Raw genomic sequence first — 27,594 nt, forward strand, 5'->3', positions numbered from 1 at the left:
ACAGCGCAGAGGCCGTTCCTGGAGAGAGCCGGCGAGGCTCTCCCCCTTCCGCGTAGGCTCCTGGGAACGGCAGATGGCTCTCTGCCGGGGAGGGCGCTTGGGCTTGGGAGAACTTGACTGCTGAGCGCTCAGTGAGCCTCCCTGCTGATGCTCTTCTCTCGCTCCGAGGTGCCTTTTCCTCTTCGTCTACTTTGACCGAGAGTTTGCGAGGAAGACGGTCTCTGTGGCTCCAGCAGAAGCGCTGATTGCGTGTGTGCTGTGCATCATGCGCGGGAGATGCCTTGTCTACGCGTGGTGAAGTTTCCGGAAGGGGGCTGCTGTGTGGCTCTCCCCGTAATCTGAGAGGGAGAAACTCTTTCTGCCTCGGATTCCAGCTGGTCTCCCGAGTTTTGGTGGGTGCACACACGCCAGCTTGGCAAGGCTCTTCTGCCACCATGGCCTTCACCTTTGCTGCCTTCTGCTATATGCTTTCCCTGGTGCTGTGTGCTGCCCTTATCTTCTTCGCTATCTGGCATGTGAGTAAAATTTTCCTTCCAATCTCTTTCTTCTGCTCCATTCATGGCCCCGCTACTTTCATCTGCACTTTGGTTTTGTATCTCACTTTTCTTCCATACTCAAGATGGCATATATAGAATTCCCCAGAATTCTCAAACTGCTTAGTTTGGACAAAGTCACTGCAGGAATTGCATTCAAGCCCTTCCATTAAGTGGGCTTATCTCCCTTCCTACCTCAAAAAGGTTGTTTTTTTCCAATGCTGTATGTTTTTATTTTACTTGGCAGTCAGCTTCTTAATAGTAATGAAGGGAGGTCCATAAATGCATTGTTAAAATGTTCTGATGACCAGAACATAAAACATTCCTTCTTGTCAAAATTGCTTACCTTTTGATGTTGCACTTAGCAGCAGAAACGTATTCTTGTGAGACATCACTAAATGAAACTATTGTTATGCCAATCAACTAGACAAGATTTAGACAAAGAGTTTTCAATGGTTTGCAAAATAAAATTAGGTAAAATGTGTTTTTTATTCACACAATTTTCAGCCTGTTTTTTTTTGCCAGGAAAATTATCTCTTTATTTGAATGATTCATGATGTGGAATTGCTTTTCACCTGGGAACAGCTATCTGTATCAGCCAGATTCATCTGGAAGGTCATTATCCTCCCAAATCCAGAGGCAACCAAAACATTCCCTCGATACAGGTGTTTGTAGTGGGTGATGCTTTTGACAACCAGAATTTCAGAAAATCTCTTCCTTCACTCCAAATGACATGTTGTGTTCACCATGGGATATGGCAGCTGCAAGTTCCACTCAGGAGCTGATGCTAATATGTCACAGGGGTTCAGTTTGGATTGGGACCATGGAGGAGGTGATGTAGGGGCTTCAGCACCTCTGTGCCATTTTCTGAACCAAAAATGGCCTGGAGGAGCTACTTGCCCCATTAGAGGACTGCATGTGTACATGTACTGAATACTTGCATGTGCAACTCTTATATGGGGCAAATAATGCCCCCAAGGTTGTTTGGAGTGATGGGAGGAAGCTGGAGTGGTGGGAGGAAAACAAGTGGTGGGAGGAAGCTGAAACTTCCCCCCCCCTGATCTGAATCTGGCCTTTGTGGTGATACAGATCTGAATTTCTATGGAGAACTTGAAACTGCAGTATGTCTGCTGTGGCAATCACATAGTACTTGTAACAGGCGGTTTGGCCCATCAGAATCTCTCAACTGAAAACAAAAGTATTAAAATACAATGAGGTTGCCACATTTCTTCTTTTTGTTTTTGTTTTGTGTTGTCAAACTTCAATATCTCTTTTACACATTGATGTTTTTGTAATGACTAGGCCAATCAAAAAGTCTTGTTGGCCAGACTCTTCTATCTAAAAATGTAGAAAGCAGGTGCTATTCATAGTGGGCAGCCAGTGAATATAAGTATTTTTTTCAATAGCTAGACAGTTGACAAAGCGGTGATAGAAATACAAATACACTGAAATTTGAAAGTTATCTGTATTCCAAATAGTCTTTGGAATATCCCAGATGACATGTTTATGAAACCAGAAATTGACCACCCCAATAGATACCAGATATATACTGGGGGTGGACTCTGCTTATTGAAGTTTGACTTAACTGACTCTTCCTTTGGAGGAAGTGGCTCATCGTGCTGTGGTAGTCAAACCACAAGGAGCCTGAAATTCAATCTGAATAATGGTATCTAGGACTTGTGGTTTTTCCTGATCACATGCATATGGAAGCTAGTTGTGGATACCTAGTTATGAGGTATAGACTGCATGTGATCAGAATTTTTCATATTTCAGAGTCAAATGGCATTTGATCAAAGTTTTGGCACGCTGTGATTCAGATTAAATCTATACACATATGGATACATTTTAGGGGAGGAAGCAGCATGGTTTTGAAAAGTTAAAGCAGGTTTTCTTAAACTTTTGGCTATGCAGTAACCCCTGAAATATTCTTCAGGTTTTGATTAACCTTGGAAGTGATGTCAGCTGGCCACGTCTCTGTGCCATGCCCCTGGAAATCACATGTTAATAGTGTGCATGGTATCAACTAATAAAATAAAATGCTTGTTAAGTAAGAAGACAGTTGGTTTTTAGACCCTGTTTTTCTCTATCAGAAGGAGTCTCAAAGCGGCTTACAGTCACCTTCCCTTTCCTCTACCCACAACAGACACCCTGTGAAGTAGGTGGTGCTGAGAGAGCTCTGACAGGACTGCTTAAGCAGAACAGCACTATCAGGGTTGTGACTAGCCCAAGGTTACCCAACTAGCTGCATGAGGAGGAGCAGGGAATCAAACCCAGGTCACCAAATTAGAAGCCTCCACTCTTAACTGGTTCAACCAAGAACTTACTTTCATGTTTGTGTGGAAACAAGGAATTATTAATCTCAGTTGTCATAAAGCCCACCATACAAACCAGTGATTCTCCTCAGGGGAAATGTGATCTATGTGATTTGGAGATCACTTGTAACTTTGTGAGATCTGGAGGCACCACCAGGTTGGCAATTCAAACAAGACCTGAGAATATATTTCCCCAGGGTCAGAAATGGCTGCCAGGGCGGGCAGAATCCTTGTGCAGGCTGTGCACAGTCCTTGCACTGGATTGGCTAGGGGTGCCAGCCACCAGATGGGACCTAGGGATCTCCTGGAATTACAGCTCATCTCTAGACTACAGAGGTCAGTTTCCTTGATGTAAATGCCTGCTCTGGAGGGTAGACTCTGTGGCATTGGACACAGTCCTCTCCTGCTTGGCTATCTGAATTCCTTTACTTGCAACAACCTTTCTACTGCCATTTTCTGCTGGTGGGGCTCTGAGAAGAAATTCTGGGATGGGGGGAGGAATTAAATGGGGAGGAGAGCAGCAGTTTCAGCTCTTCCCTTCCATTCCTTTTCCATTGTGTCTGAATTCAAAAAGGCCACCACAGGCCCGATAGATGAACAGAATGCCTTTGTCCTCTTGACTCCTCCCTGGGTTAGATGATTATACACACACACACACAAGGGACAAAGCCCATTGCATTCAGGAATACACTAGATTGGCACTAGATTGGGGTGGTAGTAGAAGAACTCTGCAGATGGCTTCTCCCTCAACCCTAGGACCTGGAAAGGCTGGAGCTCCCCAGGCAGGGAACTCACCAGCAGGGGCAGCTCTCCTGCAGCAGGTTTCTGCAGCCTCTGAGGGAAGTGGAAGGAGGAGGGGATGGTCAGGGGTAGGGGACAGAAGGCGATTGGCTGGCTGCTGGACAGACAGACAAGCCAGTTGGAGGAGGAGGCATTCAGGGGCAAGACAGCTGCCCTGAGTGGTGTTAAGCACTGATTGTCACTTAAGCCATGAGACACACTCCTCCTAGGCCTTACTAGAAATATGTTATGTGGAACACACACGCACAACTCCTCCCCTACTGGAGTGACCCCTCTGGTGCTCTGTAGTAACCTTGGTTAAGAATGACTGAGCTAAAGTGAGGTTATTGGTACTTATTTAAAGAAATAGCCATAGGCAATAAAGAACAAGTGATTTATTGATTTCTTTATTTCTTAAATGTTTTTCATATGGAAAATCTTTCTCTGATCTAGGACACTTGGAGAATGGGCAGGCAAACTTAGTTGGTAGACCCTAAAATATGTTAAAAGGCACTCTGCTGTTGTTAGTTGTTAGTGCTATGGATACAAATTCTCTTATGGTGACTCCATGTGGAAATAATGTAGTGACTAAAATTTCTAGTTAAATTGCCACATTTCTTCCTAACAAATCACTTCCCTATCCAAAGATACTTACTAAGCCGACATTTATATTGTCTGAACTGGGGTGTGTGATGAATTGTTGCCATTTTATTTGCTGGTTCTTCATATATGTCCCTAGTCTGAAAATAAATAACAACAATAATGTTTACTTTTAATGAAACCTGTTTTGTTCAATGCTTTTGTTGGCCATCTAGATGAGCAAGAGTTTCTGAGGGTCAATCAAGCAAAATGGAAAAAGCTTTTGGATATGGTCATCCAGCTGATTAAGAATAGCGTCCCTTTAACTTTTGTACCTGCTGTGGGATTGCCATCCTCAGAAACATATCCCAGAAGTGCCCAAGGCCAAAGAGAAACAGTTTATTGCCACATGAACAGTCAAGTCATAATTGTGGCTCCCAGTCGCTTATCAACTGCATTGTGTTTCACCGGGAACACTTTATTTGGGAGGATGATGTATAAATGGTTATTTTATTTATCTTATGGGATGTGTAATGTACTCAGGAGATCTGAGAATTGTCTGGCAGCCAGACAAGGGATGTTCAGAGGTGGTTTACCATTTCTTGCCTTTGTGTCTTGATCCCTAGTGTTCCTTGGAGGAACTACCACCCAGATCCTTGGAGGTTTCACATCCAAATCGTAACCAGAGGTATCCCTGTTTAGCTTCCAAGATCTGATGGGATTGGGCTATCCAGGTCAGGGTTTGTGTATGAAATATTCTCAGGAACTAGTTGGTTTTAAATAATATGACACAAGATGTCGTAGTCCCATTGTATACGGCACTGGTCAGACCACACCTGGAGTACTGTGTGCAGTTCTGGAGGCCTCACTTCAAGAAGGACGTAGATAAAATTGAAAGGGTACAGAGGAGAGCGACGAGGATGATCTGGGGCCAAGGGACCAAGCCCTATGAAGATAGGTTGAGGGACTTGGGAATGTTCAGCCTGGAGAAAAGGAGGTTGAGAGGGGACATGATAGCCCTCTTTAAGTATTTGAAAGGTTGTGACTTGGAGGAGGGCAGGATGCTGTTTCCGTTGGCTGCAGAGGAAAGGACGCACAGTAATGGGTTTAAACTACAAGTACAACAATATAGGCTAGATATCAGGGGAAAAAAATCACACTCAGAGTAGTTCAGCAGTAGAATAGGCTGCCTAAGGAGGTGGTGAGCTCCCCCTCACTGGCAGTCTTCAAGCAAAGATTGGATACACACTTTTCTTGGATTCTTTAGGATGCTTAGGGCTGATCCTGCGTTGAGCAGGGGGTTGGACTAGATGGCCTGTGTGGCACCTTCCAACTCTATGATTCTAATTGTGTCCCCCTCCCAACTGTACACTCATTCTTATTAGTTTTAAGGAGAAGACATGTGTGGGTCTCTGCTCTTCACTGAAAAGCCCCTGATACACAGAGACCGTGCCAGGAGCAAGTTCTGTCACCAAACCAAGGGGACTCAACACTGAACACTCTCCTCTTTCCCATAAAAATAATGATGTGTGGTCATTTGTTTGAGGAACAACTTACTGACTACTACTTGTAAAATGTTATTTATAAAAAGTCTTCTGCTTGGCTCAAGGTGACATGAGGTAAGGGATTTACCCTCATTGCAGACTTTGGGGCAAGAGGTACTGCAGTAGTGGACTTCATTAAGAACTTTCTAAATTATACTTCCTCTGCCAGATCCAAAGACAGGCAGCTTAATATGTCTAAAGTTATTTAATCTTATGAAATATCAAAACTGAACTCGATATTTTGTTTTAAAAGTTCCTGGAGTTTATTAGTTATCCTAGTTCCTTTGGCTTTCTTGGCCAGAACAGCAGAGGGGGGAGGAGGCTGGATCCTTACAGCAACTGGCCTGAACCCCGTGTACATGATTCTTCTTGTATTTCTGCAAGTTAATGAAATAGATGCTTATTTTAAAGTGAAAATAACATGGGCCAGTCTAGGGTGTGGGATAAGAACATTGTGACCAAGAAAGGGCTGAGTAGCAGTAAAAATGATACAAAAAGTGTGTTGCTTTTTTCTACTTGAAGTTTTAGAACAGCTTACAATCATATTTCCTTCCTCTCCCCACAACAAGCAACTTGTGAGGAAGGTGAAGCTGAGAATGCTCTAAGAGAACTGTGACTGGCTCAGGGTCACCCAGCTTCACGTGGAGGAGCGGGGGATCAAACCTGGTTCTCTGTCTTAGAGTCTGCTGCTCTTAACTGCTATGCCATTCTGGTGTTGAGGAAGTAGGGAATTTAAAAGTTTTAAATACCACTGATTTTTGTGAGTGAGATGATCTGCCTGTACCAATATCTTTTTCAGCATTCTTTTTGGTGGATGGTAGTACTTTTTTTTCTATCAAAGCATCTCAGGGAATATGAAGGGCAAGAGAGCTCTGACTCTCTCCATCACTGAGCTCTTCTTGCAATTAGTCAAGTAACTATAACAACTGAGTGCTTGAAAATGCCACAACAGTTTCTGTGGTGATAAAACAAGGAGCAAAAGGAAAAGAGGTACTCAGCACCACAGACAGACCTTAGGAATGGGGAAGGTAGAAGTGCCTTACTGCTAAGGCTACACTTTCATAAGCAGGTTCTGTGCAGTCTGAAGACTTCCTCACTTGATCCCAATTCAAACTATTAAGAAGAATATAGTGAACACTATGTGTACTCTTTCAAAAATTGTTTTTGGAAATAAAAATGAGTCATTTTACTTTCTGCAATTGCCTTGTAAATATTCTGACACTTACTGGGGAAATTCACATTCTGAAGACTTCTTTGAAAATGTAATGTGTTCCCAACACATACAGATAATCGTTAAAACCTGATTTGGTTCAGATTTGATCTCCTACTTAAGAATTGTTTTAAAAGTTAAAACCAATTCCATAAATTTAAAATATGATCTTTAAAAACAAATGTTTCTTTCCTGTTCATATTTGTAATTGGAACACGTGACTTTGGTTTTGCAAGATCATAAACACTCTCAAGAGAATTCTTCATGTTTTGGGGTATTCTAATTCGTTTACATAATCTGGGAAAGTACTAAAGGATTATTTTAGCCAGAAGTCTTTTTGAGTGCCAGGTACATGGATTCAGAGTGTTTGACATCCATAGGCCAACTGGGTGCTAGGAGTAGGGATGGTTCCAAACCAGGAACATAAAGTTCCTTTTGGTTATAGTATGCCCAGTTTATGACCCACAAATTGTCACAAACGTTTAAGAGCTAAGCAAAGCAGTTTGCTTTGTGACACAGTAGAATGACCCGCCCCCCCCCAATGTGCCGGAAATGATGAACTCCCTAGTGATCTCTGGCTATTTCTCCTCTCCCTGCCCTCCAAGTCTGACAAGGATTTGATGTATGGGGTCCAAATTACCAATGGAGGGGGGGGGGGACAGCAAAAAAGCCTAGCAGAACAGAAATAAAGTCCCAGAGAAATTGAAGGTGGGGGACGTATTTTGCAAGCCCAGCAGGAACAGTGCCATTGTGACAGTGTAAACCCATCAGGACTAAGATCAAACCAGAGAATCTCTACCGTGGCAATTGGAGATGAGGCATTTTGCAAGCCAAGCATAACCAAATGCCATTGTGGCAATGTTAGCTCAACAGGACTGATGTCAAGCACAGAATCACATTCTAAGTGTGTGTGTGGGTAGGAGTTGAAAACCCAGCAGAACCAATGCCATGTTCCAGTGTCCAGCAGAACCGAGTACCAATAAGGCAATGCCAACTCAATGACAATCCAAGCAAGAGGGGCATCTTTTGCACTCCTAGCAGAACCAGTAAAATGCACAGAGTATTCAGCAAAACCCAGTGCCACTGGGATTGCATGCTTAAATAGAGTGTTCTCAAAGCATAGAGTTACAAATCCAGGCAAGTGGGTGGGTGGGATTTTGTAAGCTTTTTATAAGAAAATGGGAAGTGAATGCAAAGTAGCTCTCACAAAGGAGGGAAGAACCCTTTGGAAACAGATATGACTAGTTTGATACCGATAACAGTGTTTCCAAGGCTGGAGAATGCCACCCCGTTAGTGCTTTCAAATTTGGTAAACTTTATTTTTAAAGGAGATTGTCAGTAAATGTATCCTGTCACAAGCCAGCATGAACTTTCACAAATTACTTAAAAGTTTATGGAAATTTCGTGCCAGATGACCTCCCACAAGCTGTTACGAGCTTTTGTTGGTGAGCTGCTTTGTGCTTATCCCTAGCTAGGAACAGCTAGTACAAACAGACTAATGAACTGGCAACATAAATACAAATGACAAATTTCTACAGTGGGAAACTTCTGGTTGACACCTCTTCCTTGAAAAACAGTTAAAATTAGACATATAGTGCTAAGTCAGAGAATACGAAATCATGAAAGCACTTCTGTTTTGCCTGTCCATTGTGTGTGTGTGTGTGTGTGTGTGTGTGTGAGAGAGAGAGAGAGAGGGATGGATGGATGGATGGATGTATTTCCTCCAGGTTAGACTGTTAAGGGATTGTTTTTTTTGGGGGGGCATCACTTGGGCATGGAATTGGAGTCACTGTGGGTGGACAGGTAGTTGTAAATCTCCTGCATTATGTAGGGGGTTGGACTAGGTGACCCCAGCAATCCCTTCCAACTCTAGGATTCTACATAATGATATTATTATTAATTCTTACACCTTTTCTTTCCAGATCCAATTTTACACTTCAATGTGACATCAGTTCATAAAGTTATCTTCCCAAATGATTTTTATTTTAAAAAATTACATTAAATACAGTCTAGTTAAACCTAAAGCCACCTAAAAGGCTGAGATTTGATTGCACTAAATTGACACTGAATGATAGTTACATATCGTCTCTCTCTATTCCTTCTGTAGAGACCTTGGTTATTAAGCTGTTCCTAAATGCTGTTGCTATGCAACTATTTAGCTAGTACTGGGATTATTATAAAATTGCTAGATACTTTGAGATCCATTGAATGAAATCTGCTGCTCAATGATTGGAGGCACTTTGCACAAGATAACTTGGAGAGGAAGAAGTCCTGTATAATGCATGCAAAACTGACCCAAATTCACAAAAGTGAAGAAAACCCTGTTTCCATGGACTCTCCTACAGTAAAAGAGGTAATGACATAGGTTTTGTAACGGTTTATGGAAAGGTCCTCAGTCTGGATACTGATACCTAGAAGAGGCAAAAGAGATCTGCTGACAAAGATCTTAAGTACATCTACTTAGAATCAGAATCCAACTGTTCAGTGAGACTTACTACAAGGAAAGTGTTCCTAGGATTGCACTGTAGGTGACACAGTTCCTCCACAAATCTTGAAAGGGATACGGAGAATCCAGGCAGAGTGGGAGGACTGGCAAATTAAAGCCATATAATATTACTACTATTATTATTACTACTATTATTACTATATTTATATTTGTTACCCACTGTTTGTCTACAGACTCAGGCAGATAGCTATAATACCCATTACTTATGGTGGACTGTGATCAGAAGAAGTAGGTGAATTATAGAAAGAGTAGATACATGGGCAATAGTGGGAAAAGCACTGGGGCAAGAGAATAATCAGTGGAAATGTTCACAGAGGATATGAGGCAAGCTGAGATCAGAGACGATGTTGGCTGATCCAACAGTGTTTTCCATGAGATTAGTCATTTTATAGAGGAAACAACCCTTTTGGATACAGCATTCTTTTCCTACTTAATTTTACATGGATTTTTGGAAGGTTAGGGGGAATGAAACCAAAATAGCCAAACTGTACCAATCTGTATTCCTGTACAGAAGAAAACTGAGGAGTGATTTAAAGGCTGCAATGCTATGCACACTTTCTAATTTGTTTTTCCTTATATACCCTAGTTGCTTCCAAATTAGGAAGGGGCTGTGGCTCAGTGGCAGAGCATCTGCTCGGCATGCCATAGGTCCCAAGTTCAATCCCAGCCTTCTCCAGTTAAGAGAATCAGGTAGGAGGTGATGTGAAAGACCCCAGCTGAGACCTTGGAGCCACTGCCAGGCCGAGTAGAGTAGACCATACTAACCTTGACAGACCAGTGATGGGATATAAGGCAGCTTCCTGGGTTCACCTCCCCCACCAAGTTCTTCCTCCTCTAGATTGTTTCTTCTATCCCTTCTCTTTCAAGACTGAGAACACCATGAAGTCACCTCTTTTGTTAGATGATCATTTTCTTGGTCAGGCGCTTGGGGAAGGGATAGCCCCTGCAAAGTAATCACTGTCCAGACCAATGCATGTTTTCAGCAAAGCAAAATAGACAAAGCTGAAATAGAGGTATAAACTGCAATTTCTCCTCCCCTGACTCAAAGCATAGCTGAAACAGCTCTTTTAAAACTGATTTTTAAAGGCAGAAGAAAGCTAATGGATGGGGAAAGTAGAGTGAGAATGCTCATGTGTAGAACATTTTTGATACAATTTTAATCATGGCGTGATGTCCTGCTTGCAGTATGCAAGCAAGCTGCAATCTGGGTAAAAAGGTGTTCAAGGATTCCTGTTGAAATTTGTGTGTGAGCTACAAGCACAGGTAAGTCAAATAACTTCTTTGTGACTTTCTTCCATGTAAATTCACTGCTGCACCTCCCAAGCATGCTTTTAAAATGCTGTTTTTGAATGGACAGAAATGTGACCATGCTCTTGAAAAATAAGTAGAAAATCGCACAGCTAAGCATACATCCATTTTTGTTAAGTTTGAGAACCATTGATGCCACTCAGTGGGTAGACAATTTGCTGATAATTATGTGAATTGGGCTTGTTATATTCATAAAATGCAGTAATATAAAATTAGGCATCTACTGTCTTTACAGCTTACTCAGCCTCCTACTCTGGAGCTCTTGTGTTGCAAACGCTTATTAGAGTTTAGCTGTCAGCTGCCCGTTGAGCAAGTCCTCAACAAGCACGCCTCATTACATGACACTTGAAGGACTTATTAACAGTCATTAATTGTTTGCCTGCTATGTTAGCGAGTACAGCTTAGCGACCACAAAGAACCAAAAAAGTTACCTTGGGCCTTAGTGATCCTTCAGTTTCAGATAGTAATTTTGTGGTATGCAAGCCATGAGGATAACAGCCATCAAAACCATAGGAGTTAATTGTTTTCTGTATGCAGAAGAATACAATACCAGCATATCACTCCCACACAGTTTTCTTCCACCTTTTAAAAACCTGCAGAGTGGGAGAAGAAAATGGTAATCCTTAAAAACCTGCATTCTTACAACCAGAAAATAGATTCACAACTAATTGGATTTAATAATTTGCTCCCCTACTTGTTGTGCCTAGACAATGTGGGGGCAGAGTGTCTTTTTAAAAGAGATAAAAATTACACAATTTGTTCCATTGTATCGGTAGATTATAAAAGGATTGTGGAAGCTCATTATTAGATAGGGCTAGAAGGAACAGGAAGACAGTCCTGTATTCTTAGGTAGCTTTGTTCATGGCAATGTGCTTGTACCATGACTGTGTGTATTCTGAGCCTCTGCACAGTGCAGACTGTCACTTGCTGTTACCATCTAGTATCCCTGGTACCTAAGTAAGTACTTGATGGCCAATGTTTGTAGTGGACAATAGGTAGGATATTGTAGAGCTGGACAAGTGCAGGTTAAGGGTTGGAGCTCCTTTCCTGTGAGGAAAGACTTCTCAGTTTAGAAAACAGTTGACTAAGGAAGGGAAATAAAAGTTTATAAAATTATGAATGGGTTGGAGAACATACAGGGCCATTCCGCACTGGGATCCATGTTGCAAATTGTTTGCGGAATGAAAAATTGCCATTTTAAATAGTGGAATTCGTCGTTATGCATACCTGCCTTTGTAGTGGAATCCAGTTGCGTTTCTATCGTTTCCCACAGGGTTCCGGTCTTGGCAAAAATCGCTAGCCAGGAAGCGCTATTGCTGAGCTGTGTCCCGCCCCTGGCCGTCAAGCAGCCAATGGGCGGCCGTTATCATGCTCCCAAACAGCCTCTTTCCCTTTAAGGGAGGTTAAAAAAAAAAGATGGGAAGAAAAACATATCAGAATCTTAAAGAGAGCCATTTTGGCACAGGCTAGTTCATGACTGTGAAGCTACAATTGTTGTTCATAATTTATAAGCCATTAAATCACCATGTAGGCTGCAAAAGCTTCCCTGAAGAGATTTTTACTTGTCTCATATGATCTGGTTAAAAATCCCAACTATTTACAAGCCTAACAGAAAGTAGTAAAATAAGGATGAAACACATTCAAGCGCAAAATACCATATGCTTGAAATGTGATAACCTGCAGTTATAAAAAAGTCCAAAACATTGATTAAAGCTTATGCTAAAATTGATCTGGAAGGTATTTTATCAGTTGCTTTTGTCCAGATCAAAACATTTTCAACATTTTCCTTATTTTGTGGTCCTGCAGTGTAAACACAATCAGAAACTCTTGAGTCTTTCATTATATGATAAGGGTTAATTGATGTTTAGTGATGAATGCTGGAGTACAGCATTCCCTAGAGATATCCAATGCCTTGTATTAGCCTGATACAGCTCTGAAGTTCTTGACTATATAGGAACAAGCTTTTATCTCAGGCTTATGATTCTGCAGAAAGGGTTATTGAATCCCTGGTAGTGTAAAAAAATCAAGTGTATGCTAAAATTTTAAAACAATCTCTGCAAAATTATGTCTCTAATGTGGATAACAGAACTAAATTTAGTAAGATGTAATCTGAAAAAAAATACATTGGAAATAAAAGTATTGTTCCTGGTATCTTGGAGAACATGTGAACTGCCAGAAGATTGGAGGTGGGCAAATGTTGTCGCAACCTTCAAGAAGGAGGAAAAGGAGGACCTGGATAACTACTGACCTGTCAGTAGAACACATCATCAAACAGTTGGTCCTTGAGCAGCTAGAGCAGATAGCTGTAATTACTAAGAGTTGGCATGCCTTTCTCAAGAACAAATCATGTCAGACTTACCTTATCTCTTTTTGAGAAAGTTCCTATCTTGCTGGATAAGGGGAATGGTGTGGATATAGTTTATCTTGGTTTCAGTAAAGATTTTGATAAGGCTCTACATTTATTTATTATATTTATATACTGCCTTCCCCTTCATCTCATGATATTCCTATTGACAAGTTGGTAAAATGTGGTATGGATCCTATTATTGCTTCTTAATGGGTCATCATCCTCTTGGGTTGTGAAAAGGATCTGTCCTGGGCACTCTGTTATTCAACATATTTATAAACTAGAAAATAGGCCCGCAGTTGTCTGAATACAGTAGGCCCTAGCAGTTAATTCCCCCCCCTCGTGGAGCAGCCTACCTAAAGTGTAGGAGGGAGGAAGAGCGGAGAGCCATTCGGAGGCATTCTCCCTCCCTCTCTGAGTTCTGTCCTTTCGGCTGCCCTGGCCGCTCGTCAAGGGCTCCTCAGGCTCTTCTCCCCGCCCCGTGGAGTGGGTGCACAGGCCGCGAGGCAGGCCCTGCGCCCTTGCTGAGCGAGGCGAGCTTGGCTGGCTGGCTGGCGGGTGGGAGAAGGAGGCTTCGGCCCAGCGGCAAGCTGAGGAAGCGGCAGCAGCAGCAGAGGTCAGCGCAGCAGCCAGAGGCGGCGGAGGCATAGCTGCTGGGTGCGGGGGCGTCAGGGGCGGCACGGACGTCTCTGGTGGCACCGCTGACGGGGCCGCGAGCTTTGCCACTGCCGCCGGCGCAGCAGAAGCCTCTGGATAGTTGGGCTGACAGCCCCACCGGCTTTGGGGCGGCCAGCGGCTCGGCAGCAGGCTGCGGGGCTCCTCGTTGATGTTGGAGGAGGAGGCGGCGGCGGGAGGCAAGTGCGGCCAGCGGCTCGGCGGCGGGGTGCGGGGCTCCGTGTTGATGTTGGAGGAGGAGGCAGCGGCGGGAGGCAAGTGCGGCTGGCGGCTCGGTGACGGGCTGCGGGGCTCCGTGTTGATGTTGGAGGAGGCGGCGGGAGGCGCTTTGCGCCTCCCGCCGCACCAGGCCACCAGCAAAGGAGCAAATGCGAGCCGCGCTGTGCGCAGCTCGCAGTTGCTCGGGGCTGGGAATCGGAGGGACCAATCGGCAGGCACTTTGCGCCTGCCGATTGGTCCCTCCGATTGTCTGTCTGGAGGAAGGGTCCAATTCAGACCCTTCCTCATCACGGACACATCCCGCCCCAGAACCCCTTACCCTTTTATATAGTCCGTGGTGCCTGTGGCGCCACGGGCGGTGTCAAGATGAGTTGGATGAAGGAATAAAGGAGGTGCTTATTAAATTTGCAGGTGATACTAAACTGGGAGGGGAAGCAAACACAGCAGGAGATAGAATCAGGATACAGGATGAGGGGGTATCCATTTGTTCCTCTTTGGGATCACTCCTATGGGTGAGGGAAGAGGCACCTGCCATGACCTTAAAACTTCCCTGGATGTGGTTTTTTTCACTGGTTCTGACCCTGTACTGCTTCAGCATATCCTCTGATTAGCAATAAAAAAACAGCAATTGTCCATGTTGCACTAGAGCAGTGTTGTAACATGATAGCCCACTTAAAAAAAAAATACCGACTTCCAGTATACTGGGGGGTGGAAAGGGCACTGAATGGTGGCATTAAGGGACAAATGAATTGAAAGGTGCAAGCAGGCACCATCTTGCAAAAAAAGTGGAAAAGGGAAGGGAGCAAAGCATCATGGGAGTCTTCCTCCATCCCATTGAGATGCAAAAAGCATATGGTGAATTTCAGCCTAGGAAACAAGGGGAAGAAAGCCCAAATACAGAAAGCTTGGAGTCAACCAGCAACATTTAAAGGGAATTCAAAGCAAGGCTAAAATGAGATATGTTGCCTAATGCAGAAACGGTCCCTGTTTAGGGGGCCATTTCATCCATCAACTACTCCCACGGTGGCAGGTTGGATCAAAGTAATCTTTTTGATGTAAGAAACATCTCACTATAGAAGAGTGGAACAATGACTCAGAAGGGGAGAATAGCAACTCCACTGCTCCTGTCACTAGGCACTAGAAGGACGTCAATCAATATTTATATTCTCGAGTATAAGCCTATTTTTTCAGCACATTTTTAATGCTGAAAAAGCCCCCTAGGCTTATACTCGAGTGCGGGTCCCACTTACCTATTATTGTTGATACCATATTTTTGTGGTAAAATTAGGTGCTTCAGTTAAAATTCGGGTCGGCTTATGTTTGAGTATATATGGTAGTTGTATGAGGCAGTTTTTAGGAGACGAGATTTGCAACAGGCTTCTTTGGGGCTCTGCTTTTCATGCTTGGGATTCTACCTCAGCTGTGGGGCATTACTCTTTGAATTCTGATCTAGCATAACCTCCTCCATGGAGAAACAAAAGAATGGTAGTATTCACTAGAAATTTTTCTCAGTGGCTGGAGGATATTCAACTCTCCCCAGGGGGATTTCCACTGAATAAATGGCATGCAGGAGCCAGGGCCTGTGTACTTTCTAATGGAGCTAGCTGGTATGTTAAGGCAGTGGTCCCCAACCTTTCCGAGGCTGGGGACCGGCAGGGCATCGGGCCGCGCCCCCGCGGACCGCGCCCGTGCGGGCCACGCCCGCAGGCCGCGCCCACGCCGCGCCCGTGGATCGGGCCGCACCCAAGCCGCGCCTGCAAGCCGCGCCCGGGCCGCGCCCACGGATCGGGCCGCGCCCGCGGATCGGGCCGAGCGGGCGTGGCCCGCACAGGCGCGGCCCGGCCCTGATTCCCTCTCCCCGCCTCCCGCAGTAAGAAGCTTCCCGGGCCGCAAGCTTGCGGCCTGGGAAGTTTTTTACTGCGGGGGCGGGGCGGGGAGAGGGAGCCGCGGCCCGGTGCCATGGCCTTTGCGGCCCGGCACCGGGCCGCGGCCCGCAGGTTGGGGACCACTGTGTTAAGGGACTCCCCAAATTGCCCTCTGTTTTATTTTTACTCTTATTTCATTTATCTGTTGTTTTGGTCTGGAATCCTCCTGCCCCCACAGGCTGCATTTCAAATTATATAGTTATTTTCCTCTTCTATCAGTACTATGTCAAGACCCAAGACTGGGGAATTCTTCCTGTTCAGGAACATAACTCTGACAGTTGGCCCTGCCTGAGCCAGTGAATGGGTGGACTAACCCAATTAAGGGTACTGTCTGTAGGCTAAGAAGTATGAAAAAGCGCCAAGCTTTGTGTTTGGTTCAATGGTCATGAATCATATTAGCATGGGTTCATATGTTTTAATTTTGTTATGCACAGATAATCCTTGAAGAGAAGAATACCTGTGCATTGAAACACAAAATATTTACTCTTTAATTTGATCACTGCAAGTTACCACCTTCAGCTGGCAGACAGTTCCAGATGTTCTCAAGTCCTTGAATCTTCATCATCACTGACCCATGCATTTTCCTGTGGAGCATCATGTGCTCTGTTACTGTAGAGAACTGTTGTGGTGGGACTTGAACACCAGCCAGCTCTATTTTCTGTGCTTTTGTTCTCTTGATAATAGTAAAGCACATTTATTCCTGGGCTGCTTATCCTCAAAGAATTGCTTTAAAAAGAAAACAATTTCTTAATAAACATGGCAGACTTACTTGCAAGTAAACATTCTGCTTGAGACCTCCAAGTACATCTGCTTGCAAGCAGCTAGCTGTTACGCCTTTTCACAGACCAGAGGTACTTGCCTCCCCCTAGCTCCTCGCATTCCATAGTTTTTCCTTTGTGCTTTCTTCCCATGCATGGGTATCCTATGCAGCAAAACAGCAGTGAAGCACAAAGGCTACAAAGCTAGAGATGAATAAAAGGTAAACAGGACAAAAGGCAACCAAAGGTCATTATTATTGTTCACACAGACGTAATAGAGTGACCCTATATTTAAGTTGTATTTGATGGGGTAGTTTAATTCTTAAACCTCCTTGTGTCAGCAGGGCACAATACTATTCTAGCAAAATGCTTGCACTGTCAGGACTCTACCAGTACAAAGACAACCAGGTAACACCAGGAATGGGAGGGGCAGAAGATGTCAGAATCTTCAACTCACTCAGAAATACCCATGAGGAAGGCCTGATGTTATACCTGCAAAGGAGGCTATGTAAAGCATAGAAAATTCGTCTCCTAATCATAATGAATTCTGACTAGATCTGTAGCCAACCTTTGCACACTATGGAGATATATAATATCCAGCAGAAAGACACTGATCTCATGTATAAGATGTGTGGCATGGGGCTCTGCTCCCATCCCTAAGTGTACTAGTCTCCCAGCTCCTGGTGTTGAGTTACAGTGTCTTCTTGCAGTCCTTCAGAAATAACAAAACTGAGACTGCTGAAAACAAAACTGAACTGCTGTTCAGTAAATGCAAAGACAATTTGTCGCTTTTGGCAGGTAGCTGGTGTCAAACCAGAAAGCATGCACTTCACCTTTTAGCTTGGAGCTCCATTCACAGCATTATTCTGTGTCTCTCCAAAGGGGTAGTGGATCTGGAGGGCTGGGAAGGGGCAACTGGCTTTCACCTGCTGCATCAGAGCTGATGGGTGGAAGTGATTCTGCACCAGCCCTTGACTGCACCAGCCCTTGCATGCCTGCACCTCCTCTTCCTGATGGTAGGCTTCTGCTGCTTCTGGGCTGGCTACACCAGGCTCCTCCTCCTCTGAGGAGTCCTCACTAAGCCTGACCCATGACACATAGAGAAATAGGAGCACATTGATGAGAACTTGAGGAATGAGTGGGTCATGTAGGGCCATGAACAAAACATAAACCACCAGAAGACAGAAAGAAGCTGAATGACTGATGAATACCATTTTTCTTAGAAATCTGTAATTGGGATAGCAAGGACAAGCCTCCCCATACAGAAGGAGAGTGCTGTTTACCCGCAAGAAACCATGCCTTAAACCAGGGGTAGTCAAACTGCGGCCCTCCAGATGTCCGTGGACTACAATTCCCAGGAGCCCCTGCCAGCATTCGCTGGCAGGGGCTCCTCTGAATTGTAGTCCACGGACATCTGGAGGGCCGCAGTTTGACTACCCCTGCCTTAAGCCATGAGCCCTACATTTCCTCCATCCCTCTCCCAAACTTGTTAGAAAAAGAGATTAGCATTCAAACACCCATGGCCACAGAAAGTCCCCCATTCATGCTTCCTTGCATTGTCCTGAAATTGTATGTAGATTTAATTGCCCTCTCCTAGTTAACTGTTGTAGCATTGTCTCCCACACAGAGGAAGTATGCACAGAAAGGTGGTCTCATTTCCGGCAAGTTCATCACTGATGGCGACAAGGGGGAGCAGTCTCTTTTGCTGATGGAAACTAGGCCCTCCACTCCAATTATTGTCATTGATGACAAATGCTCATGACTTGCTTTGCCTTGCAGGATCAGAGCCAAGCCACCTAGAGCAGAGCAACTCCCAAATGCAGCCTCCTACAGTGGATAACTCCCCCAACAGATGAATCTTCTAAAGCTGATGTCTTTGGGACTATGAATGGGAGAATGAGGAGTGGGACTGGGGCAGTGTAGTAAGTATGGAAGAACAAACAGATGGCGGTGGCCTTTCTCAAATACACATTTGTCAGACCCAAATGATCAGCCAACAACAGAAGCTGCCTGTTGTCATTGCTATTCCTTTGTATTTGTTATTTATTGCACATATCTCAAGTTCCTTCCTTCATGGAACACAAGGTTTCTTACTTAAGATCTTCAGATTCAGAATCAGACCTACTTAGCTTCAGCATTTTTGTATCATGTGGCCATCAACCATCCCCAGGGACCAGAGGAATGTCTCTCTTGCCAGGCAGCCATTTACAAACAAAGGCAAGGGTGTTTCTCCACAGTAATATGCAAGTGAGACTTAAAGCAACAGTCGCATTAGTGACTACTGAAAAATAAGATCTCTTTTTTCCTTCCTGGGTTTTTCTGCCTCTCAACAATGCATACAGGACTGGAATATAACCAGTACATTACTACCCAGCATGGCATTGCCGAGATGGGGAAATCGTTACACAAAAAATGGACGATTCCAAATTAGTGACAAAGAGAAAAAGAATCTATCCAGTGGCTTAAGTCTCTTATATTATTTATTCACTTCGACTCTGCCAGAACGGTCTCTAGATTGTTTTCCGTTTTCAGTCTTTCATCAGTGGCAGTGAGTCCGTCCTTGTTAATGTTTTTAGATAAACGCTTCTGTATCCTGGAGATTCAAGGCTATGAGATGGGGAAATCAACACCTATATATGCTGCTGTCTGGCACAGAATTGTCAGGTACCCAGGAGTTGTGCCCAACTGAAAGGTTGCACAATGCAAATTCAATATTTTTGGGATGTTGTCAGGCCTCACTACTGAGCTGCTGTTCAGTAAAAGCCATATGTGTCTGCTGTGTCTGTTACCCTGATGGCTAGAAATAGGGAATGCTCCCTTTCCTGTTCATTATTGACCTCAAATGTTTTATTGATTGAGAATACACCATGGCAGGGAGTAGGAGGTGAAGATGGAATTGATAACCAAGTATTTTGGGAAATAAATTGCAGACACAGGCACTGAACCAAATCAACATGGGAAGGATTAGTTGTTTGGATGGTGTTGAAGAAAATTACAAGCATCCTAGGGTGTGCATGCATAAGATCAGCCATTTTCAACCCTTTGACCATGGAGTAACCCTGAAATATTCTTCAGGCTTCAAGTGACCCCAGAAGTGATGTCAGCTGGCCACACCTTCCTGCCACTCCTCAGAAGTCACATGGATACCGTGTATATGACATCACTAATAAAATAAAAAAACTGGTTAAATAAGAAGTTAGTTTCATTTTTGTGTGTGCAGTACCGTGTCTGAGCAAAACAAGGAACTATTCATCTCAGCTGTCATAAAGTTTACCATGCAAAGCAGCAGTTCTCCTCAGGGGAATCCTATCTATGTGATTTGGAGATCACTTGTAACTTTGGGAGATCTTTAGGCACTACCAGGAGGCTGGCAATCCTAGCAAGACCAGAGAATATATTTTCTTAGTGTCAGAAATTACTGCCAGGGCAAGGGGAAACCTAGGAAGAAAGGAACCCTTATGCAGGCTGTGCATAGTCTTTGCACTGGTGTAGTAGCTTTTGGTTAGGGAAGCCAGCCTCCAGGTGGGACCTGGAGATTCCTTAGAATTACAGCTCATCTAGACTACAGAGATCAGTTTCCTTGGAGAATTTCCCTTCCAACAAGTAACCCCTCCAGGCTCCGAAGTAACCTTGGGGTTATTAGTAACCATGGTTGAGAATGATTGTATTAAAGATTACCTGAATACATGTATTTGTCATTTAGGGGCTTTCCGCACGCCTTCAAAATCGCACAATGGTTGCCAATTGAAAATGCTACTGATTTGCCGTTATGCACAACGTCGTTGACAATCTGCCACACACCTGAAACCGATCCACAAAAAAGCGCTTCCTTGTAGCGCTTTCAGGGAAATCCCCAAAAGTGGATTCACCCTCCGGAAAGCGCTACACTCCTGCAACCAATCTGCAACACTAGCGGGAAAGTTCTGTGCGTTACCATTGTTGTGGTTTCTACAAAGTCCCTCCCCCTGGCTCTCTCCTCTGATCTTCCGGCGAACCCACCAGCAAGCGTGTTTAGAGGCTTCCCCGGCTTCAGTCCCTCCCCAGAGCTGTTTAGTCACTAAGCACAAACAACAGAGAAGCCCGTTTGCTGATGTATTTTCCCTTTATTTTTCACACTGTTTTCGGCCAAAAATCGCGCCCGTGAGGGGAAGGGATTTTTTTTCACTCGGGGGGAGCGTGGCAACGATGAAACGGCAGCTCAAACACACCTGCCAGCTGGATGGGTCTCTCCGTTGCAATGAAGCAACGCATATTCGTTGCAATGGGTGTGTGTTTTTTTTTAAAAAAAACCTTTCTTAAAGGGAAAGGGACTGTTTGGGAGCATGCTAACGGCCGCCCATTGGCTGCTTGATGGCCAGGGGCGGGACGAGCTTGGCAATAGCGCTTCCTTTCTAGCGATTTTTGCCGAGACCGGAAGCCTGTGGGAAACAATAGAAATGCAACTGGATTCCACTACAAAGGCAGATATGCATAACGACGAATTCCACTATTTAAAATGGCGATTTTTCGTTCAGCAAACAATTTGCTACAAGGATCCCGGTGCAGAAAGCCCCTTAGTCTAGCTGTCGTCCTCACCTTCCAGTCTACTTTGCTGGCAGCTTATATCTAAAGATTGAACATAATGCCTTGCAGATAGTGGCTGGAGATCTCCTGGGATTTCAATGGGCTGAGGTCAGTTCATCTGGAGAAAATGGCCACTTTGGAAGTTGGATTGTATGAGCCAGGTTACCAGAATGGGTGGTATAAAAATCAAATACATAAATAATATTTCCACATTGAAGTGGAAATATTTTCCACATTTTCCACATTCTTCCCCTCATCAAAACCTGCCTCCCCCCCCCTCAAATCTGCTGGTTATTCTCATCCTGGAGCTGGCAACCCTACTTGAAGATCACATGTGAAAACCAATGCAGGAGCAGTGATCAGTGAAGAACAAGCTCTTCCTCAGTGGGGTTCCATATTTTTGTTCTAGCAGGACTCCTGTTCCTTTTCAGAAGGTGGATAGAAATGTAATAGATGCTGCACTGTACGCCATGGAAAGGCAGTGATTCACAACGATGTACTGTAACCTGCCACCCCCTTGAGCTTTCACAGAATCAGCCTCTCCATCAGATGGCTATCTAGCCTCTATTTAAAAAATTCCAAATATGGAGAACCCACCACCTCCCGAGGAAGCCTGTTCCACTGAGAAACCGTTCCAACTGTCAGGAACTTCTTCTGGATGTTTAGATGGAATTTCTTTTGAATTAATTTCATCCCATTCATTCTGGTCTATCCCTCTGGGGCAAGAGAGAACAATTCTGCTCCATCCTCCATCTGGCACCCTTTTAAATACTTGAAGATGGTTATCAGATCCCCTCTCAGTCGTCTCCTCTCTAGGCTAAACAGACCAAGCTCCCCCAACCTTTCTTCATATGTCTTGGTCTCCAAACCCCTCACCATATTTGTTGCACTTCTCTGGACACGTTCTAGTTTGTCAACATCCCTCTTCAACTGGGGTGACAAAACACAGTACTCCAACTGAGGCCAACCAGAGCACCTCCCGTGTTCTGGACACAATACTCTGTTTGATACTGCCCAAAATCCCATTTTCCTTTTTAGCCACTGAGTCACACTGCTGACTCATGTTCAATGTATGGTCTACTAAGACTCCTAGATCCTTTTCGCACATGCTACAGCCAAGACAAGTCTCCCCCATCTTATATTTTGTTTTTCCTACCTAAATGCAGAACTTTACATTTGTCCCTATTGAACTTCATTTTGTTCAGTTTAGCCCACTTCTCAAGCCTATCAAGATCATCCTGTATTCTGCTGCTGTCTTCAGTTGTGTTTGCTACCCCTCCCAGTTTAGTATCATCTGCAAATTTAATATCCCTGCTAATCCCTCATCCAAATCATTTATAAATATGATGAACAACACAGGCCCCAGGACAGATCCTTGGGGTATTCCACTTGTCACTCTTTTCCAAGAAGATGCTGAATCATTGACAAGTACCTTCTGGGTATGATTTGTCAACCAGTTATTGATCCACCTGACAGAATTAGGATCCATACCACATTTTGCCAACTTGTGAACATGAATATCATGTGGAATGATTCCTACAGGAATGGAAAATTTGGCAGTGATTTTTAGGTGATTAAATGACCTCTGTAACTATTTTAGACAAGTGTCTGTTCCCATGATGGGGACATCTCTCTTGCTCTTAAAGTATGAATGAGAAACTGTTGAGGGGAAAGCAGACTCTTCCAGGGCGTTGTTGGTATTTTGGACACCATATGTGGACAAGCATGCGGGGAAACTACCGGGTTATATGAATGTGGAACATTCCCTACCCTTGCCTGATGGCCTAGGGCAAACTGGTTAGTGATGCAGTGAGGCTTTGCCATCAGGTGAGCATTGTGTGGCAGGCTGGGTTAGCAGCTGGGTCTCTGGCAGGGAGGTTGGGGAAAGAGCCAGGATATGGTGAGACAAGCCAGTGTTCAATGATTGTGTGCATACTGAATCCTGTTTTAACTAATTACTACAGCTGAAATGAGCCATGGTTTCATGTTGTATCTGCACTGAGCCACCTGGTGTCTGTGCTTTTCTCAGACTAATTTGAGTCAGTCATCTTTATAAACCAGCAGAGAATGTTTAACTACTGCATCATACAGACTTTTCTTCAAACACTAGTGTGGAGGAATTCAATGGCTTTAGCTGAATGTGAAAATTATAACCAAGCTGGGACATGTAGGCTGTATTTTATTTCTATAGTATGACATGAACAGTTTGCCCTCCAGATTCTTTGGTGAGAGTGAGCTATGGTTTTGTTTTCCTTGGACAAAACAGTTTGATTTCATGCAGAATTAGGTACACCTACGCCCATTGAAATCCTCATTACTCTTACGAAAAAGTAATGCAATATATTTATTGCATTATTATGCTTGTCTTCAGTATGGTTGCCAGATCTGGGTTGGGATATACCTGAAGATTTTAGGGGTGGAGTGGATAGGGTATGGGGAGAGGAGGGGCTTCAATGGAGTATATTACCATAAAGTCCAAAGTGGCCATTTTCTCCAGGGGAACTAATCTCTATCACCTGGAGATCAGATGTAACCCCAGGAGACTTTCAGCTACCACCTGTGCAAGACTTATTATTGTTTAACCACCTATAGTACACATCTGGGACAAATCTTTTCTAATCTTTTCTCTAAGGTGCAATTTTCAGTTTCTAAGTCTGCTCCTATCATTGTACTATAACCCCTTTCCCTTCCCAGACCTCAGCTGGTAGAATGATTCATATTCAAGAAAAGAAATGTATATTTTTATATTGTCTTAATAATGTCTAATTTTTAAGTAATGAGAAGTCAGCTGAGAGAAACTTCTAGAAACTTCTAATGGTACCGGTAGATATAAAGCTGAGTTTTTGAATTGACTCAATAAAGAAAGCCATAGCCTTCAGTTTGCAAGATTTGAGCAATGCTGTGATGATAGGGTGTTTTGGAGGTCACTAATTCATAGGGTCACCATAAGGTAGAAGTAACTTGATGGCATGTAACACATGTCATTCAAAAATGAGCTTGGGAATGAAAAGATGTTTTGGATATGAGAATGAGGTAGGGGAAGAATGAAAGGTGTTTTGTAACCACAGTTGGAAATGAGATATTTTATACAGTGTTGGGGCTGTGATTGCAATTACATTTGCATCATTTTAATCTAATATTTGCTTGCTTTGTATATTTTATTTTCACTAATTTATATGAGAAGCACTCAATATGTTTTATTTTAGTTGATAAAATCTTTGTGGTTTAGTGCCTTAGAGCAATATTACCTGTAATGGTAAAGTTCAGTGGGCTTTTGGGACAGATCCTGAGCTAAGTACCTTTCATTTTCACTGTTACTAATGGACAATGTACTAACTAAGAAGTTGCTTATACCTCCCTGAAAAGCATTTGGTCAATGCATTGTAGCCTCAAAAATACTGATTGTATAAACTACCGCGTGATCTAATGAGATCAAAATGTCTGTAAGCATGCAGCTATGGAGTTTGCTGGCTAGTTCCAGTTATGAAGTAAAATTCATGTATCTTTACACAGTTTTTAAATGTTTGCCATTTAGGGTTGCCAAGTTATAATCCCCCAGGGACAATAAAAGTGCACCTGCAAAATTCTCCCCTTCTTATAGCCACAAAAGATTTCAAGGCAGATTCAATTCCTAACAACCCTCCCCCCCCTAATCCACAGTCTTGAGATATGGTCAAGAAGAAAGCCTTGGGAGACTGGTGGGGGTGAGGCCAGCCCAGCGAGACAGCACAGGGGCTTGCTGGGCTGGCCCCACCTCTGCTGGGCCTCCAAGGCCACTCCTGCCCTCCAGAGAGCAGGCATGGCCTTGGAAGACTGGTAGGGGTGGTGGCAGCAGGCGAATCTCAGTGCTAGGGCTTGCTGGAGAGCAGGGGAAGCCTCAAGAGACTGGCAGGGGCAGGGCCAGCCCAGCAAATCATACCAGCGGGTAAGGACAGGGAGTGGCAGGTGGAGGGGTGGAGGGAGGAGGCAGGGGACAAGGATTCTTGCCCCTTATGTGGATGTTCCACAAGGGGTGAGAATCCTTGTCTGTTGATTTATTCTCCAGTAGTCTAGTCCAGCCGTCCTTAACTTTTTTACCATAGAGAAACCCTTGAAGCATTCTTCAGGCTTTGAAAAATCCCAGAAGTGGTCCAGTTGTGCAGAATATAGCCATGAAGCATAGCTGTGTATATGCCCATCCAGGGCCCCTCCTTTTCCTTCCCCACTAGTCCCATCATTGGACATTTTGGGAGGGGAGGTGAGTCAACATGACCACATATATTTATATCACCCCATAAATGTTTAATAAGACTACGCTTTCCTTATGAATAAACTAAAAAGAAAAATATTGTATTTTTCTGGGATAAACTAGGAGTGATTTTTACCTTCAAAGAACAAAGATTCAAAGTGAATTTAGTGTTTAAAGCAATAAATTTCTTGGAAAGTTACATGTCAGACTGGGAGGAGACAGGAGGGTAGGATGCTGTTCCCATTGGCTGCAGAGGAAAGGACACACAGTAATGGGTTTAAACTACAAGTACAACGATATAGGCTAGATATCAGGAAAAAATTTTCACAGAGTAGTTCAGTGAGCTCCCCCTCACTGGCAGTCTTCAATCAAAGGTTGGATACACACTTTTCTTGGATGCTTTAGGACAGTGGTCCCCAACCCGCGGGCCATGGCCCGGTGCCGGGCCGCAGCTCCCTCTTCCCGCCCCCCCGAAGCGAGAAGCTCGCCTGGCATAGCAGCGGCGCAAACGCGTGTGCGCGGACTGCCGCGCACGCGCGTGCGCGCTGGGGCTGCCGTGCGTGTGCTGGGGCTGCCGCACGTGCGCGGGGGCCTGGGCCACCCTCTCCCGCCACTTTGGAGCAGTGGTCCGCGGCAACTGGAAGGTTGTGGACCACTGCTTTAGGATGCTTTGGGCTGACCCTGCGTTGAGCAGGGGGTTGGACTAGATGGCCTGTATGGCCCCTTCCAACTCTATGATTCTAAGTTTCACAAAATGCCTGTTCAAGATCGTGGAAATTTGGTTGATGTTGTTTTCTTGGATTTTAGTAAAGCTTTTGATAAGGATTCTTACCCTTTATGTGGAATATCCAGAAAGTACCCGAAGGAGGCTCAAAGTGGCTTACAGTCACCTTCCCTTTCTTCTCCCCACAATCGACACCCTGTGAGGTGAGTGAGGCTGAGAGAGCCCTGATATCACTGCTCGGTCAGAACAGTTTTATCAGTGCCATGGTGAGCCCGAGGTCACCCAGCTGGCTGCATGTGGGGGGATGCAGAATTGAACCCGGCATGCCAGATTAGAAGTCCGCATTCCTAACCACTACACCAAACTGACTCTCTTCTTTAAAAGAAAGAACTGGAATTGTCTGACAAAAAAATCTGACAAAAACAGCTGTCTCTGTTTACAGTAATACAAATGGAAGTGAAATTGAACTTTGTAAAACAAAGACATTTTGAACATGCAAACATGGTTGACATATATTAAGAAAGGAGGGGGAAATATGAAGGTGATAAGACATTTATTGATAATGGATTTGTTTAAAAATTCATGGATATCTCACAAACTTACATAAAGTTGAAAATACAAGAATATCTGGAAAAACACAATTTACCACAAATTACAGAAGAAGACAAATGATGAATGGGCCCATAACAAGAGAAGTTGTGGAAGCTATAAAGCAAATTAAGCCAGGAAAAGTATGAGGACCAGATGGTCTGCCAGGATTATATTGCAAATGTTTTAAAGATGAACTTCTACAATAATTACAGAATATAATGAATTTATTTTACAGAATGAAAGATACCAAAGGCATGGAAAGAGGCCAATTTAACACTTATTCATGAAGAGGGACAAGACCCTAATATGAGAAGAAATTATAAATTATAAATTTGTATTCTTACTAAATAATGAAGACTGAATTCATTTTAAGGACTTTATGCATGGGGATCAAAGTTGTTGTTTCCCCCCTAAAAGATAGTTAAATAATAATGTCAAGACAGTTCTTGATATATTAGAATATTTGGAAAATAATGAGAAGCAAACAACAATGTTTGGGATGCAGAAAAGGCATTTGGCAACCTTAATTGGGCCTTCTTATTCAAGACTTTGGAAAATATGAACTTTGGAGAGAACTTCCTAACATAGTTGAAATCAATATACTTACAGATAACAGTAATAATTGTAAACAGGAATTTAATCAAACCATGGGAATTTAGTAGAACCAATTTAATCAAAAAGGGACAGAACACGGCTGCCCTTTGTCATCTCTTTTATGTACTTTGGCCTTAGAAATTTTGAACAGAATAGTAGAGTAGATAACAGGATTGGAAGTATAAAAACCAGAAAAGA

General features: G+C 43.8%; 1 protein-coding gene across 5 annotated transcripts in view; it reads left to right on the plus strand.

Moving 5' to 3' along the window:
- Positions 1-229: 229 nt before the first annotated feature.
- Positions 230-27,594, plus strand: part of CNIH3 (cornichon family AMPA receptor auxiliary protein 3) — a 112,348-nt gene continuing 84,983 nt past the window's right edge. For all 5 annotated transcript variants that reach the window (XM_077340596.1, XM_077340569.1, XM_077340579.1 and 2 more), the window contains exon 1: positions 230-515. In XM_077340596.1, coding sequence (XP_077196711.1) covers positions 435-515 — 81 coding nt within the window. In that variant the 5' untranslated portion in view covers positions 230-434. The remainder of the gene's footprint in view (positions 516-27,594) is intronic.

The sequence above is a fragment of the Paroedura picta genome, chromosome 1 (genome assembly GCF_049243985.1).
Source record: "Paroedura picta isolate Pp20150507F chromosome 1, Ppicta_v3.0, whole genome shotgun sequence".
Classification (NCBI taxonomy): Eukaryota; Metazoa; Chordata; class Lepidosauria; order Squamata; family Gekkonidae; genus Paroedura; species Paroedura picta.